The sequence below is a fragment of the Canis lupus genome, chromosome 11 (genome assembly GCF_048164855.1).
Source record: "Canis lupus baileyi chromosome 11, mCanLup2.hap1, whole genome shotgun sequence".
Taxonomy (NCBI): Eukaryota; Metazoa; Chordata; class Mammalia; order Carnivora; family Canidae; genus Canis; species Canis lupus.
Window position 1 is genome coordinate 13773164 of NC_132848.1, and position 17910 is coordinate 13791073.

Consider the following 17910-nt stretch of genomic DNA (forward strand, 5'->3'; position numbering starts at 1 on the left):
ATGGCTTTAGAAATGAAGTAAGAAACACTTTCATTATTTCAGAAGTTGATACTTTAAAACCACTTTAAACAAAGTCCTTTCAAAATTAGACAAAATACTAGACAAATAAGTATATTTGTGTTTCCAGAAGAATAGTGTATACATGGATTTTTATCAGTTCAGTGCTACTTTTCCTTCTTGTGTAAATTATACTTTTGGAAATTCCAAGGACTTTATCACTTGTGCCTTAAATTTCTCGATCTTTTATCCTTCCTAAGCTAGTTATTAGTGTTTTAAAAATATAGTTACAAATCATTAAAGGAATTTTCTAAGAAAAGAACAATGAGGCAAACTGTCTTTGAAAAGATGAGAATTATTTTGTGGTTGGAATGGCCACCTCCAAAATACCCTATTTTATAATTTTTTTTTAAGATCTTATTTATTTAGAGAATGAGAGAGTGTGTGAGCAGGGTGAGGAGCAGAGGGGAGGGAAGAGGAGGAGGAGAGAATATCACAACCCTGAGATCATGACCTGAGCTGAAACCAAGAGTTCAATTAACTGAGCCATCCAGGCACCCCAGAATTACCCTATTTTAAATACACTCCATATGTTTTCTTTATTATCGAGGCACATCTGTATCATATTTGTTGTAAGTATAGCTGAAATTTAATGTTCATGTAACATATTTTTCTTTATTATATAATTTATAATGTTATTTAAAATGCTGTTAATCACTTTATTTTAGTTACAGCTGTACTCATTTTGCCTCGATAGGGAGTAGTAGTTTTTTCAGCCATGGTTTTAGCTTAGGAGGGTAATAACTAGGCTGCCTTCAGAGTCTGCCCTGAAAGACAGTCCAGCATCATTGTACTGAGCAGTAGAGTGACAGGTGGCTCATCACTTGACCAACAGTCATTGAATGTCTGGTGTGTGCCAGGCATGTGCTTGGTGCCTCGCATTTAAAGATGAATAAGATACAGTCTCTGCCTTCAAGAGACTTACAGCCTCATTCTAACCAGAAAGCCCTCATATCAAATCTGAGAGTCTGTAGTATGCAAATAGAAAGGATGGTATGTCTGAATATAGTGCACCCCTTCTATAATTATTGAGAGTCCGTATTTTTGCAAGGTGGTTTATTCCTTTGTATTTGTCAGTCCTGTCTGCATGTAGAATAGTGCCAGGTACCTGCTAGGTCTCAAATACTTGTTGTGTTAGTGAGGATGAAACTTCTACAGAAGGGTGGGAGCAAAACGCTTCCAATTTTAAAAAACTAAAATTTTGTCATTGTTTTGCAGAAAATGTGCTCTAACTGGCCAGAGTAAGCCCTGTAAACACAGAATTAAATTAGGGGACTCAAGCAACTATTATTACATTTCTCCTTTTTGCAGATACAGGGTAAGTAACTTAACCATGAATTTTAATACAGCTCACTTTGATATGACACATTTGACTATTTATGACTTTTTTCCCCTTTTGGCCTAGATCACCTCTGTATGTAACTTTTTTACATACATTCGATATATTCAGCAGGGGCTCGTGAAACAGCAGGACGGTGAGTTTTCTTAATTGGTTATAAAATATTTACATAAACCTTCAGAAAGTGTAGAACATAGTAATGCTTAAATAAACTTTATTATTGGTATAGTCATATTGAATCTCTCATAGTTGTATGAGAGTTTGGGAACTACTGTCTTTTAAAATGTATTTAACCCTTAAAACTGCCTCATTTTACTCTTGAGTTTTAAGCAGGATCAGTTATAACTCTTAAGGGGGGGTGTATTGATAAACCAGACAGTAAAAATGAGGGGAGTAAAAGGCTTATTGAACTTACTCTTAAGAAATAAAAATGAGTAAGCTCTAGACATGGTCAGATTTATTTTAATTGGTGGAAACCATGAGGATCTAACAATAATTTTTTTCTGTATTTTCTACTTTCACGTGTGAATTAATAAAGCAGTCATGAGGATAGTTCTGAATGGAATAAAGATTACTATATTCTGAATCAGCCGAAACATATAGATGATATATCCAGGAGAGCCAACCTCATGCAAGTGTTTTAATATTTTTAATACAGTCTTTCATGATTACTGATGATTCTGTAGTCAAATGTCTTAAATGCCAGGCATGAAAATGAAAAAGGCCCACCAGCTCCAAAGCAGTGTTTCTTGAGTATATGTGATTGTTTTAAAACAAATAGCAGATCCCAAGCTAGGGATAAAGTCTACACTCATTTTGTATTTGAAGTTGTAGGAAATTTCCTATTCATATCTTTTTAAGGACTGAAAATATTTTTCTATTTAAAACCTAGAAGAGGCCTACTGTCTTAGTAGTGAATCTCAATTCTGTGGAAAAGTTAGTAATGCTGATAAAAATTTAGGTTAGCATTTCAAAGCCTTGGTATGTTGGGAAGAGTCCTATTTATTTAGAATCCCATATAACTGGATTTTACTGCCTAAAAGAATGAGGGTGAAACCTCTCATTAATATTGAGTTTCAGAAGGCTGAGTAGTATAGTCTTTAAAGGGTACAGGACTTTTTACAACTTCAATAAAATTGAAATATTTTTGAATACCTGTTGGTGGTCATAGGATTTAAGCCACAGAACAGATGATTTATGTTAAGTTTAATTGTCAAGTGTGTTTTTTTCCTCCTTGTTAAAGAAGTTTTTGTAGGGAAGATGCTTTCATCTTCCTTTCATAATTTCCTTTATGAAAAGGAGAAATTGTCGTGAGTGGTAGTAGGGTGATGGCGATAGAAGTGGCCTCTTCTCTGATTTCTGTCACTCTCCCTCTTCACAGTACTTGGTACACATCGTATAACATGTGGGTTTGTAGCAAATTAATACTGTAATTTAAAAATCTGTGTTATCTGTGCCTTGTGCCAGAGGGATTTAGGGCAGCTAAATCTAAAGCAGGGTTTCTCAGGCCTGGTTCTATTAACATTTTGAGCTGGATAAGTCTTTGTTGTGGTGCATAGGGACTATCTTGTGCGTTGTAGGATGTTTAACACCATTGCTGAGCTTTACTCAGATGCCAGTAATGAAAAACGTATCCAGACATTTTGTCAGATGTACCCTTGAGGACAAAATCTCCACTGGTTGAAAACCACTGATCTAAATCAGTCTCTAATCTGAGGACATGTTAGAGGAAGACTTTTTGTCTGAAATATAAAGCCAGCTTTTTTTGACTCAGCAGAGAGGGCTTGTCTGAAGTAGAGATAATTGACATCTACAGATCGACCTCTACATTTATTTCTATTTTTAATTTGAGCCATATGCAAAATCTTTCTCTGTTATTCCCACAAAGAATGTTACTGAGTTCTCTGGACTCTTATTTTCCTGTTTCATTCTGCACTGGTGTTAACAAACAGTGGAATGGCCAAGATGTAGCAAACTAGAGCAAGAAGATCCCTAAGTTAGAATAATTGAGGATTGAGGGTAATTGCTTATGAAGGCAAAAAGATTGCCATTATTTACTCAGGACACTGAAGTGTCTACCTTCTGTTGGGCTAAAGTGGTCATTGACGTACCTAACAAATAGTTGCGGCAAAACTGGTGAATATTTGCTCATTTATTGATAACACTGAGATTGTCACAGATACATGAAAAATGTAGTGATTTCACTACTGGGTATTTACCCAAAGTAAATAAATTTGTTTGACTTAGCAGTAAAATGGTGAGGCATTAGATAGGTCATTAGGAAATGCCCAGATGGCATTTCAGCTAATGTTAAGTTTTCAGTGAAACAGCTGAAAAATAATTAAGATGGCATCTTGTGATTTATGTGTCTCCTTTTCTATTTGTATAGTTGATCAGATGTTTTGGGAAGTTATGCAGTTGAGAAAAGAGATGTCATTGGCAAAGCTGGGATATTTCAAAGAGGAACTCTGATGCTGTGCCTGGGACCATGCATGAACCTCCCTGAATACCTGGAAAATGGCTGAATATTTTTATGGTTACTTGATATTTATTTCCAAGGAGTGGGCCCAAGACTGTTTTCCTCTTTTGCAGATTACACTAAGAAGTACTGTGATTTCTTTTAAATTGACCTATGCTGTGTTTGCTTTCTCTTAGTTGAACACACTATAAAGAATTACAGGTGTACCAGTGATTGTAATTTATAGTTGCAAAAAAAAAAAGCTAAATAAAGAAATAAGTCAACATTAGATTGAATATGTTTTTGCTTTCTCCTCTAGTTCTGTTGTGGCATGTAGATAACGTAAGCTGAATGTATTGAATTATAGTTTTCAAAGTGTACAGCAGCCTGTGAGAGGCAAGGAAGAAGGCTGAGTGGACATCAGCTCTGTCCCCCCCACAAGAATGGCTCTATTTTTGTCCGTTTTGTAGATTGGGCTTTAAAGAAGGATTTTATTTAAATAAGGCAAAAAGAAATCAGGAAGCACTTAATCTCTCCATCTAGAGAATGCTGTTAGTATTTCTGAAGAAGAACCTTTCAGCTTTCAGATATTTTCTAACTACATGCGCATATTTCTGAAACAAAAAGTACACTTTGTTCTTTAAGTATTTTTTCTACATGTCTTTCATCACTACATGGTTTTGACTATAGTATGTTAATATTGTTTGGAAATTAGCTGTAAGTTTTTTTTCATATCATAATGCTGTGATGAATATCCTCATGCATACTTCTTTATACATTATTGGGTTATTTTCTTCATGTAAGTGCCTAGAAGTAAAATTGTTGGGTCAAGGTATATGTGTATTTTAAAATATTTGATCTGCTTTGCCAGATTGACCTCTACAGAAGTCGAACAAATGTATTTTTACAGTAGCATTGTGTAAGAGACCTAATTTTCTGAGGATGGCATTGTTTTCAGTCCTATCTTCAAAGGTTCAGGCAACCCTACCTGTAGAAGATTCAGTCATCAGGATGGGTGGGAGTCTACAGACAAAAGGATATGTTTGAGAAAAGTATCGTGTGGGAGAAACCATCACCATCATGCCCAGCTCAGGAATCTGAAATCGAACATGTAAAGAACTTTGAAGCTAGAATTTTATGTCCTGATAAGTAGTTTTTCAAATGTTAGGGCGTAATAAACGTTCTCAGACTTTCAAAACTTGAGAAGATTTTCCACACAAAGATGTAAATTAAAAACACTTTTGGAGAAAGTACCTAAGTATGAAGAGAAACAAATCCAAGAGATACTACAAGAGATTTGGGGGGAAAAAAGAGATACTATGGAATTTGTTAATGACTTTGAAAGAATAACTAAAAGGTAAAGCTAAAGAAAATAACAAAGTATATCTATAACAGTCTAGAATTAAAATTCTTTACAATATCAACACAGTAGCAGTGAGAGGAGACCCGAGATTATGAGGATAATTACAGTTCCAGTCTTGTCAGATGGGAGATATACCAATTAAATTGAAGGACCAAAGGAAAAAAAGACCAAGTAGAGAAATGAATAGTGTGATATGGAAATAATATATTTATACACAAAGCATAAGGACATGGAAAGGTTGAAATAAAAGCATGGAAAAAAAGGAAAATGTGGTTACGCTTTATCTGACAAAATAGATATTAAAACAAAAGCATAATTTGGATAGAGATGGGTGCTATCTAATGCAAAAAATCAAATTCACCAAGAAGACTTAGAAAAATAGTAATAATTGAAGAAATTTAAAAATATTAGGACTAATACCGAAAATGAAATATAAAAACAACTCCCAACTCAACAGTAGGAAACTAATTATCTCCTTAAAAATGGGCAAAGATCCTGATAGACATTTTTCCAAAGAAGACGTACAGATGGTCAACAGACACATGAAAAAGGATGCTCAATATCATCATCAGGGAAATACAAATCAAAACCACAATGAAATAGCACTTTATACTAGCCAGAATGGCTTATAGGATCAAAAAGACAAGAAATAATAAGTGTTGACGAGGATATAGAGAAAGGGAACCCTCATGTACTCTTGGTGGGGATGTAAATTGGTGCAGGCACTCTGAAAAACAATATAGAGTAATTTCACTATTGGGTATTTACCCAAAATAAAACACTACTTCAAAAAGATATATGCACCCCTATGCCTCTGTGTTTATTGCAGCATTATTTACAATAGCCAAATTATGGAAGCAGCTCAAGTGTCCACCAATAAATGGATGGATAAAAGGGATTTGGTTCTCACACACCGCAATATTACTCAGCCATCAAAAAGAATGAAATCTTACATTTGCAACAACATGAATGGAGCTAGCAGATATTATGCTAAGTGAAATAAGTGTGAGAAAGACAAATACCATATGATTTCACTTAAATGTGGAATCTTAAACATGAACAGAAACAGACTCAAACACAGAATAGACTTGGTTGCTAGAGAGGAGAGGAGTGGGCATCAGATAAAATTGGCGAGGGGGATTAAGAGGAACAAACTTCCAGTTACAAAGTCACAGGGATGAAAAGTACAGTACAGAGAATATAGTATTATAACTTTGGTGACAGTAACTGTACTTAATGTGAACATTGCCCGATATATGAAATTGTGGAATTAGTGTGTTGTACACCTGAAACTACGTCACCTATGCTTCAATTAAAAAAAAAAAAAAACAAAAAAGTGCTTCAAGGGAAATTCTGTAGCTTTAAATGTTTATTTTTAAAATGAGCTAAGTGTTCAATTAAAGATACAGAAGGGCAAAATAAAGGTAAAGGAAGGAGATAACAGAAATAGAAAATGATGATGCCATAGGTTGACAAAGTTGTATGTAGACTGAAAAAAAACCAAAATAGATGAAAGTTTCTTTCAAGTTTATGGATAAAAAAATAACCCATATCAGGAATGAAAAAGCATATGTCACTCTAGATACTGCAGATATTAAACATGATTATGATGAACAACATCCCAATATGTTTGAAAATTTAGGCAAAATGACAAAATTCCTAGAAAATGTTATGTTTTGATTAAAAAATCAGAAGCCTGAGCAGTACTATTACTATTCAAGGAGAAGAGTAATTAAAAATTTTGTCACAAATAAAACTCTAGGCATAAATTAACGAATTTAAAAGAATGAGTTATTCTAATCTTAAATATATTCCTCTGGAGAATAGGATCACTATGTTTCATACATCAAAAACCAATAAAACCTCGATAGTAAAACCAGATTGGGACAGTCAGTACAAGAAAGGAAGGTTATAGGTCCATTTTGTCATGAGTAGATATGCAGAAGCAAATAATGTAACATACTGACCAACTGGCATTTATCCCAGGAATGCAAAAATGATAGAGGGGCATCTGGGGGCCCAGTCAGTAGAGCATGTGATTCTTGATCTCAGGGCAGGGTCAGGGGGTGTAGAGACGACTTAAAAAAGTTTTTTTGAATGGTATATTAGGAAATTTATAAATCTAATTCACAACATTTACAAAATAACAGGGAAAACCATCTGATCAAGATACAGGAAGATAGTAATCTTTTCAGGTTGATAAAGGATATCTTTAAAAAAATCTTAGTGAACACCATCCTAAGGTGGGAATGTTAGAATCATTTTCTTTAAAATCAGCAATGGAACAGAGATGATTACTCGTATTAATTGTACTGTAAATGTTACTGCAGCAAGATGAGGGAGGAAAATAAAGATACAGTGATTGGGAAGGAAAAAATAAAACTCATTCTGATATGATTGCATAGAAAAAGTCTTCCATCAAATTATTAGATGTAATTGGATAGTTTCTAAGGTGGTTAAACATAGAATCAATATATGTGAATTGTACCTAAATACAGCCATAATTAGAAAATGAGATTTTTAAAAAGACACCAAGCAATTACAAAAAGAATTTTGAAGTACTTAGGAATAAATCAACCAAAGATATGCCAGATGTGTGGGGAGAAAGTTATAAAACTTTACTAAAAGATATTGAAGGGGACCAGAGTGATCCTGTGTTCATGAGTAGAAAGAATATTTTTTTAAAAAATGAATGTATAGATTTAGTGCATCTCCAAACTAAATCCCAAAATTTCTGTTGGAATTGACAAACTTGTCAAAATTTGTGTGGCAGAGTTAAGGATGAAGAATGACCAGGGCACTTTTGAAGAACAAGAAAGAACGGAGACTTCATCATACCAGAATGGCTTTTTATGGGGCAGCCCGGGTGGCTCAGCGGTTTAGCACCGCATTCAGTCCAGGGCCTGATCCTGGAGACCCGGGATCGAGTCCCATGTCAGGCTCCCTGCATGGAGCCTGCTTCTCCCTCTGCCTGTGTCTCTGCCTCTCTCTCTCCTTTCTGTGTGTCTCTCATGAATAAATAAAAATCTTTAAAAAAAAAATAGAGTTAAAAAAAAAGAATGGCTTTTTATGAAGCTCGATTATTTAAGAAAGTGTGACGGTGCAAAAATCGAGAAAATGGCCAATGAGTAGAATAGAGAGCCCCAAAGTTAGACCCACATGTATGGTAAATTTTGTATTCACAGAGAAAACATGTAGGTCAGTGGCTGATAATTAAATGGAGCTGACAAAGACAAATATGAAATTGGATCTTTTCCTTACACCATACACAAAAAACAACTCTCAATGTCCTGAAACTTTAGAACTTCTGATGTAGAAAATATAGTTGAAGTTATAGGTGAAATGTATTTTGAAAATATATGTGGGTAGCCCCTGCTTCGAGGGACTTCTTAAACTGAAAACAAAAGAAACCATAAAAGATGACCATGAAAGGAAGTGGTGCTGTTGTAAGTTGTTAATTTAGAACTTCTGTCCACCAAAAGGCATGTGAAAGCCAGGCTACAAGCTATGAGAAGTTATTTGCAAAATTCATAACCAGTAATAGATTAGTATCAAGAATACATACAGAAATTCTACTAAAAGCAAAACCAAACCCCACAGAACATTGGGAAATGGCCTGAATAGGTCCTCCAGACTCTTCAAAGTGTGTGTAAGCTAATAAACTATTAAATGGTCTTTCTTTATTAACAGGGAAAGCAAATCCACACCGCAATGGTAGGTTTAAATTCAACTGGCAAATATTAAGCCCAACAAAGTCAGATGTTGCAGAGAATTTCAACAGGATTATTCATAAGTTGCTGGTGAAGTGTCAATTGGCATATCTGAAAAGCCATTCATTTGAAAAATTGAACATTCCCCAGGGCCCACCAGCTCAGCTTGTAGGCATATACTCAAGAGAGAAATACTTGCACAAAGTGCCCCAGAATACATCTATAAGAATATTTTGGAAAAAATCCAAAGGCCCAGCTAACAGAAGGGTAAAGCACTGTGTGCTCTCATAACGGGCTATCCCGTGGCAGGCGAAAGGAATGAACATCAGCTCCATGCAGCACAATTTCGTACAACACAGATTGAGTGAAAAAGCAAAATGCTCAGAAGATGGTATGACGACAATACTTTCCTCATAAAGCTCAGAAACCAAAACTGAGCGTATATATATATATATATATATATATATATATATATACACACATATATATATACACACACAAAACTATTTTTAAAAAATCCAAATAGTGATAAACCCAAAGTTTGGGATGGGGTTACCTCTGGTATGGAGGAGGAAAAGGGAGAGAACAGGGAGGAACAAATGTTAGACTAAGTCGTCGTCGATATTCTAGTCCCTGGATGGGATGAAGGGTTCCCTTGTCATGAAGAGTACATATATGAATGAGGACGGTTGTGCACAGACCATTGGTGGTGTGTTATGAACCGAGGGTTATGAATAATCCGATGCTCCTGCATTCAGAAAGGTAAAACAAGACCCATGTTGGTGAATTGGATTTGGGAGAGAGGAAAGGAGAGAAGTCGAGTCTGAATCCTAGGGTTTTGGCTTGAGTTGTTACTGCCATTTATGGACATGGGGAAATCTGGGATAGGTTCAAATTATGCACGCGTGGAGTAGAGAATAAGAACTCAGTGTTGGACACGTCCCGTAAGCTTCAAAATGGAGCTACTATGTAGATACAGATATTACAAGTTCACATTCAGCAGTAAGGTCAGGCTAGGTGATAGAGTGAGGAGTAGGTTAGCCATGGGATCAGATAGGAGCTCTGGGGATACTTCGTTGAAGAAGTACAACACCGGGCCCTGTGTCACCATGATGGAGGGAGAACTGCAAAGAAGACTGACTACAGAGGAGCTACCAGAAGTGGTGAGGCAAAGGAGACGGGAGTATTTAGTGTGCTGACTCATCTCGGCTCAGGAGAGTGTTTCTAGACAGAATTAAATTGCCTAGATGACCAATTCTAAAAAAAGAAGAAAAGACTTTTCAGTTAAGTTTCCATAAATAGGTTCAGAGCTGAGGAGCCCAATGCGGAACTCAATCCCAGGACCCCAGGATCACAACCTGAGCCAAAGGCAGATGCTCAACCCCTGAGCCACCCAGGTGTCCCTCCACTTGGATTTCTAATGGGCGTCTCAAACCCAACATTGACACGTGGCCCAGGTGCTTAAGCAACAGTCTAGGGCTTATTCTTGGTTTCTGTCTCCACCACCTGGATGCAAGTCGCATCACCTCTGCAAGACACCTTGAATCCACCCACTTCCCTGCATGGCCACTCTGGCCACTCAGTCCAAGCCAGCATTTTAAAAAAAAAACTAAAGTTAATTACAGTACACAAATGAGCAAAGCTGCTGAAATATAGAGAAGAAGAGAAACCCTAAGAGCAGCTCTCCCGAAGTACAAACCCACATCTAGTCTAACTTCAAGAGTCGGGCCTGTGGTATTAGGACTAGGATTCTGGAGCTATAGATCTCAGGGACGGATGTGAGAGAGACAAAGTTCCCATCACCACCTTCCCAGCTTGAGTCACATCACCAGATTTAACCACTGCAGCTCAGCTTTTACCTATTTATCTTTGGAACTCTCTGAAAAACGTCTGTGCCCAAACATGTAAACCACAGCTATGTTAGATTATGTCTCAAGAAATGAATCTCCACCAAATCTGTGCAAAATGGCAGATACCCGATAAAATTAAGGGATATTAGAGACGTAAAGACCATAATCAAGGAAATATGGACGGCATTTGTTATTCTCAGAGAGGGAGAAACCTTAAATCCCAGTTGCCACCAGCTGGACTGTGCCTTCAGCTGGGCTCATTAATTAATACAGATATATTTTCCGGCCCTTCCAACAACTTTCTGCTAAATTCTCTTTACTCTCCTCAAACCGTGTTGGTTGTTACAGGTCAGCCTTTCACCTGGGGGTTGCAGACTGAAGCCCTGCAGGCTGAATCATGTTTTCACATATGTACTGTTTGTCCTTGACAGTGTTTTGGTTTATTTTTACCTTTGATTTGTTTCCAAACAAATTAGTGGCATCATTAAAAATGAGATTTAAAATTAAAATCTGCAATTTCTAGCTTCGCTTTTAAAATTGGTCATTTGGGCAACACTGAACCCACATTCCTGGAGCAGGTTGAGTGATTCCACCTTTTGGGGGGGCTCCACCCTTTAGCAAGGCCTGGAGCCTCTGTTTGCTCTATCCCCCCTCCCCTGTCTTCCTGACACCAAGACTAAAGGGTCACTTGTCAGTTATTGATATGCTCACATGGTTGGTTTTTGCTTATTTTGACCCATTATACTCACTTATCTCCCTGGCCCTGTAAGTATTCGAGCATGGGATCCTCTTCTAACCTTTCCTTCTCAGCCCATTACCTGGAATCTAATTTCTTTCCCTGTTATGTTTCCGCTTACTCATTACTCTGCTGCTGAGAATGTGAAGTGTCTGGGTGAACTGTTGGATAGAATCCTGAACCGTCGCTTGGCAGTGAACACAGTGCGATGACTTATTCCAACGGCCTCCAGAAAACTTGGCTGGGAACTTCTCTTGGAGTCTAGATTTAGCCCTGGGCTGCACATTTTCAGCATCTTAATTCATATTGCACCTAAAGGCATGTACTTAAAAACATCATTTGACCTCTTCCTTGCTCTGCACGTCCGATCAGTAGCCAGTTCTTGGTTCTATACCATCTTCAGCTCTATTACTGGTCTGACTTTAGTTACTGCCCTAACCAACACATCCCAACAGCTGTCTTTCAAATTAGATTTAATTAGATCGTGCATGGCCACGACCTAAATAGAAATCATCAACAGAGAGCAAAAATATGCATAAAGTCAGATGTAGCCCAGCATTCAAAATCTACCAGAATCCTGCTTCGGCCTATCGCCACCTTTCCACTCCACGAAGCTCACGCTGCCACAGCAGCTCCTGCATATGCTTCCCCATTGAGTCTCTTCAAATTTCAGCTCTTGGTGACACCTCTAGATTAAATAAATCTTTACTTCCTCCGTTTTCTTGAGATGTTTTCCTCAGGCCTTATCAGAGTCTGCCTTGAGTTATAGTTACGTGTGTTTTTCTCTTGCACTAGATTTAAAGCTGTGGAGGGCAGGACCATTATTTACTCATCTTTTTTACCTCCTGCACCCAGCACAGAGTTTAATACAAGTTGAATTCAAAAGAAGAAGAAAAAGAAAAAAAAAGGAAAACTAATTTCTTTAAGCAACTCGATGACTTGTCATTAAAAGTCTGGGGCCTAAGGGGACCTTCAAAATCAGATTTTAAGCCTCTCTCTCGCTCACTCTATTTCCCATATAGAATTGCCTTGCTTGTTTTCAAGGAATAGTTTATATGTGTAAAGTTTTAAAATACTTAATAGGAAGCATACGGTATCCCTAGTAATTCTAACAGTAATGAAACAATCAGACAAATTCAGAATGTGGGACATTCTTTAAGACAATGGATTGTTTAAAAAGTGTCAGTGTCTTAAAAAGCCACACAACTAACCAAAATGACAAGAGTGTTCTAGATCTCTAAAAGACACAACCAAAAAGCAATGCGTGAGTGTTCGTTAGATCCTTGATCAGAAAACAAAAAGTCATAAAAGATATTTTGAGGACAGTGGGATTAATACTAATGAGATATTAGTATTTAATTTATATTACATTTCTTGGGTATAATAATACTCTGATTATGTGGGAGAATGTCCTTTGTTAGGAGACATATACCGAACTATTTCTGGGTGAAATGTCAAAATTTTTTTGACAACTTTTTTTCAAATGATTCAGCCAAAAATGTATATAGCAGAGAGAAAAAGCAAAGGTGGGAAAATATTAGTATTTAGTAAATCTAGATGAAGAGTAAGTGGGTATTTATTTCATGGCCTATAGGTCAAAAACATTGTCAAGATAAAAAGTTGGGGGAAAAAAAGAAAAGGAAGGGGCTGAAAGAGCCGATTTAGCGTAGGAATTGCATCCTTAGGCTATTATTAAGTAAATTAGTAGTTGAGCAGTAAAAGCAAAACTGATATTTAGGAATGAAACCAGCTAATAGCAAACCATATACTCCATTGTAAGCGTTACTGAATCAAATGCAGTTTTGCTGATCGTTAGAGGGGCTTTGCATAGTTTATACTCTTCGAAGAAAATAAAATCTGGAGATAGACTCAGTGTGTATCAAAGGGATGTAGGTTTTCACTATGATTAAATTTGAAAATACTTAACAAATCCTAACTTTTTATTATCGCAAGTCTGTTTAAATGATCTGCTATTCAAGCTACCTATAAAAGCAATTATATTGATTTGCCCCCATTCTCTAAGAAACACACACAAACTCTGTATATTTGCCCAGTTATGGCTAAATTGATCCATCTGATAGAGAGGGAGATACACATATACTGGTGTAAAAGGACACATAAGAGATAAGACTCTGTATTTATTGCCCATTTATGTAATTACATGTGTCACTAAGGACAAAGGTCCCTAAAACAAAGACAAAAGGCAGAGTAGAAACAGTTCCCTACAGTAAGATAGATGGGTCTGTTACCACTTCCCTCTCCATGAATTTTTCTTCTGCATAGTCACCGATTCCGGTTTTATGATCATTTCAAAAACCTAACAATCTTTCTGGATACAGTTTGTTGGCAGAAGATATGCTTCGCTCCAATAAAAAGAAAATGAAGATTTTTCAAGAGCATTCTTAAGCTTCCAGTTGAGAGGACAGCATTTACTTCCAGTGGAGAGAAGCCTTGTTCTGTGAGGAGGTAACCCTAGGACCCCAGCAGCATGGATGTGTTAGGGGAAAATGAGGCTCTACAGCAGTTCTTCGAAGGTAAGAGGCCAGTTTCTTTCTTTCTTTCCCTTTCTTTCTTTCTTTCTTTCTTTCTTTCTTTCTTTCTTTCTTTCTTTCTTTCTTCTTTCTTTCTCTTTCTTTCTTTCTCTTTCTTCTTTTTCTTCTTTCTTTTTTTTTAAAGATTTTATTTATTTAATCATGAAATTCAGAGAGAGAGGCAGAGACATAGAGGGAGAAGCAGGCTCCATGCAGGGAGCCTGATGTAGGACTCGATCTTGGGTCTCCAGGATCACACCCTGGGCTGAAGGCAGACGCTCAACCACTGAGCCACCCAGGGGTCCCAAGGGCCAGTTTCCAACACGCACTTCCTGCTTCTGAGAAATGCTCTGCTCACGATCACTGTTTCACTTTTCTGGAATTCACTTAAATTTGGCCTTGGAAGGAATGCTATCATGCTAAGTGTCCTAAAATTGGAAGTGGAGATGTGTTTGCAGTGACCATCAATGGTAATGATTTTAAAGAAAAAGAGATTTCCATCTTCTAGCTTGGTTGTTAAAAGAATCAGGGGTTAGCATATCTATGTTCCTAGTATTTGTGTCTGTCCTGTGCTAGATTGTGTTTCTTCCAATCCCCTATGTTTCAAAAATTGCAGATTTGTCTTGTCTCTAAAGTTGTTGAATATAGCACAAGAAAGAGTTTATTAAGACAATTTTTCTCTGAGCATTAAATATAAAACAGCAAAGGAACACCTCCTCTCTCTTCTCATTTTTGTTGTTTGACAACACTTTTTTTTTCAACTAAATATCTTCTCTCGTGACTTTTTAAAATTTAAGTTCAAAAATAAATAAATAAATAAAATTTAAGTTCAGTTAGCCAACATGTAGTACATACTTAGCTTCAGTTGGAACGTTCAATAATTTGTCAGTTGCGTATGTATAACACCCAGTTCTTTATTATTTTTTTTTCTTTAAAGACTTTAGTCATTTGAGAGAGAGAGAGCATGAGCATAAGTGGCATGATGAGTGGGGAGCAGAGGGAGAAGCAGACTCCTGGCTGAGCAAGGAGCCCGATGTGGGGCTTGGGGATGCAGGGGTTGGCGCTCGATCCCACGACCCTGGGATCATGACCTGAGCAGAAGGCAGATGCTTAACTGACTGAACCACCCAAGAGCCCTTTACAACACTTTAAAAATGTGCAACTGAGGAATGATCTGTGGTTGCAGAGACGGGCATACTACAGGAATAAGTACCTTTTCCCCAAGGGAGAGGCTACGATAGGACATGCACATTTTCTTCCTTCTAAAACTATGACCTGGCGGTCTGGCAGTAAAACTCTTTCTTTCTTTCTTTCTTTCTTTCTTTCTTTCTTTCTTTCTTTCTTTCTTTCTTTCTTTCTTTCTCTTTCTTTCTTTCTTTCTTTTTTTTCCTTCCTTCCTTCCTTCCTTCCTTCCTTCCTTCCTTCCTTCCTTCCTTCCTTCCTTCCTTTCTTCTTCTTTCTTTCTTTTTTTTTAATAACAGAGAGTAGAGAAATTATATTTTGATAAATTTGTCTGTGAAGGAGAAGAACGATTAAATAGTAGCTAGAGAGGCAGTATAGGACAGAGGCAAATCCTCTCCCTTCCTTCCCTTCCTTGCTCTCTTCTGTTCTTCTTTCCTTCCTTTCTTTTTCTTTTTCTTTTTTGTATGTATTTTTTTTTTTACTGGAGTTCGATTTGCCAACATAGAGCATAACACCCAGTGCTCATCCCGTCAAGTGCCCCCCTCAGTGCCTGTCACCCAGTCACCCCCGCCCCCCGCCCACCTCCCCTTCCACCACCCCTTGTTCGTTTCCCAGAGTTAGGAGTAGTAAAGCTTTTCATATTTAGTTGGGCTGATATTCTAACTGTGGATCTATTGGAAATGTCAGCGAGGACTTGCCTTCCGAGACTCCAGGGTGGCTGTGGTTCTTCAGCCATGCTCAGCACTTCCACTTGAAGGGAACTGTGACCATAGCTTTTACACATTTCAAAGATATTTCCCAGGAGGAAATAAGAAATTGAGGGCAGACCTGTTTATTCGCAGAATCCAGAGGGCAGTTAGCAGCATCCTGAGAAGTGCTCTTGGCATTTTTTATGATTAGTAAAGTGCCTGACAAATTCTCGATGTTAAAAGGTTGCATGGAATTGACCCAACACCAAATAGAACCAAATCTAAGAGTAAGATTCTAGATTCTCAAGATCAGAAGGAATCAATACAGTTTGGTGGTTTCTATGGCTTGGATTTTGTGGGAAGTGACAAGAAGAAGTGGTGTAAGACCAAGGGAATTACCACGTTATCTCCGTCGTGATCCATCCCAGTGGGTGTTCTGTCTCTGACAGTGGCCAAATCCGCGTGTTGACCGGGGCTTTGCACGTAGTAGGCACTCTGATGTCGCTCAGTCGTTACTGTCTGATTTTATAATCCGTGTATTCCAGTAATGGGTAGCAAGCTCCAAGCTACAGCTACACATACTTTATTTTAGGGGAACCGAACCACCAATTCATTTTATAAACGCATAAAGTCTACTTGATTTCCTTCTAGAGCTAGGAAAGATCTAAAAAGCTAATTTGGTAACTTCTGTTTTTTGGAAGTTCTATGATTTCTAGCCTATCTTTGTCTTATTTTCAGATGTCTCTAGGGATATGGTTTCCACGAGTCTTCTCTGTAGCTTGCTAACATATCTGATTATTATTTTAATAGTGTTTTTCTTAGCTTAAGCCAGACTCTGTTGCTCCATTTGAAGCCCTTCTTTTCATGAGAGAGGAGTAATTTCTCCTCATTTTTAGAAATAAAAAAATAGAGGCACTAGCTTAAGTGATTCGCTTTCCCCGAAAACCACATGGCTAGTTGTCCATTTCTTATTACCCCCACTATTCAGCAAATATTGAGCACCCACCATGAGCCCAGTCCAACAACCACCTCCTTTAAAATGGTAGCTTGTAGGGCTTTGAAGTCTTTCCTTTAGAGCTTAGTGATACCTTTCTTAAATATTCCGTAGGATGAGGATGGCAAAACTAGAGATGATATTCTAATGAGGAGAGCCAGTTGTTGCATATCATGCTGCTGTTGATGTGCCAGTTCTTTGATCTTTTCTTTTTCTTTTTTCTTTTTTTTTTTTTACAGAGGGAGAGGGAGGGAAGGGGCTGAAGGAGAGGGAGAGAGAGAATCTTAAGCAAGCTCCATGCTGAGCATGGAGCCTGACACAGGGCTTGATCTCACAACCCTGAGATCATGACCTGAACTGAAATCAAGAGTTGGCCACTTAACAGCCTCAGCCAGCAGGCACCCCCATCAGTTCTAATTAAATTACATCTTATATAAAAAAAATCAATTGGGGGGGATCCCTGGGTGGCCTAGCGGTTTAGCGCCTGCCTTTGGCCCAGGGCCCGATCCTGGAGTCCCGGGATCGAGTCCCATGTCGGGCTCCCGGCATGGAGCCTGCTTCTCTCTCTGCCTGTGTCTCTGCCTCTCTCTCTCTCTCTCTATGTCTATCATGAACAAATAAAATCTTAAAAAAAAAAAATCAATTGGGCTATAAATTGGTATATAAATTGGTATATGTATATGTAGCTTCCCAGAACAGTTTATTAAAACTGATTTGAAAACAGTTAATAAGGCAGCCTGGGTGGCTCAGGGGTTGAGCACCGCTTTCAGCCCAGGGTGTGACCTTGAAGATCTGGGATCACGTCCCGCATTGGGCTCCCTGCATGGAGCCTGCTTCTCCCTCTGCCTGTGTCTCTGCCTCTCTCTCTCTCTCTCTCTCTCTGTGTGTGTCTGTCATGAATAAATAAATAAAATCTTTTTAAAAAAGCCAGTTAAGATATATACATCTATCCATACATACACGCTCACACACATACATAGAAACAAGTGGATGAATACATT

General features: G+C 37.8%; 1 protein-coding gene across 8 annotated transcripts in view; it reads left to right on the plus strand.

Annotated features, from left to right (window-relative positions):
• Nucleotides 1-4143, plus strand: part of RAB3IP (RAB3A interacting protein) — a 40574-nt gene extending 36431 nt beyond the window's left edge. For 6 of the 8 annotated variants that reach the window (XM_072843247.1, XM_072843251.1, XM_072843248.1 and 3 more), the window contains 3 exons: nucleotides 1276-1375; nucleotides 1463-1532; nucleotides 3786-4143. In XM_072843247.1, the coding sequence (XP_072699348.1) occupies nucleotides 1276-1375; nucleotides 1463-1532; nucleotides 3786-3868 (253 nt within the window). In that variant the 3' untranslated portion in view covers nucleotides 3869-4143. Of the gene's footprint in view, nucleotides 1-1275; nucleotides 1376-1462; nucleotides 1533-1934; nucleotides 2028-3785 lie in introns of all 8 variants that reach the window. The other 2 variants (XM_072843250.1, XM_072843246.1) reach the window with 2 other exon arrangements.
• Nucleotides 4144-17910: the final 13767 nt, after the last annotated feature.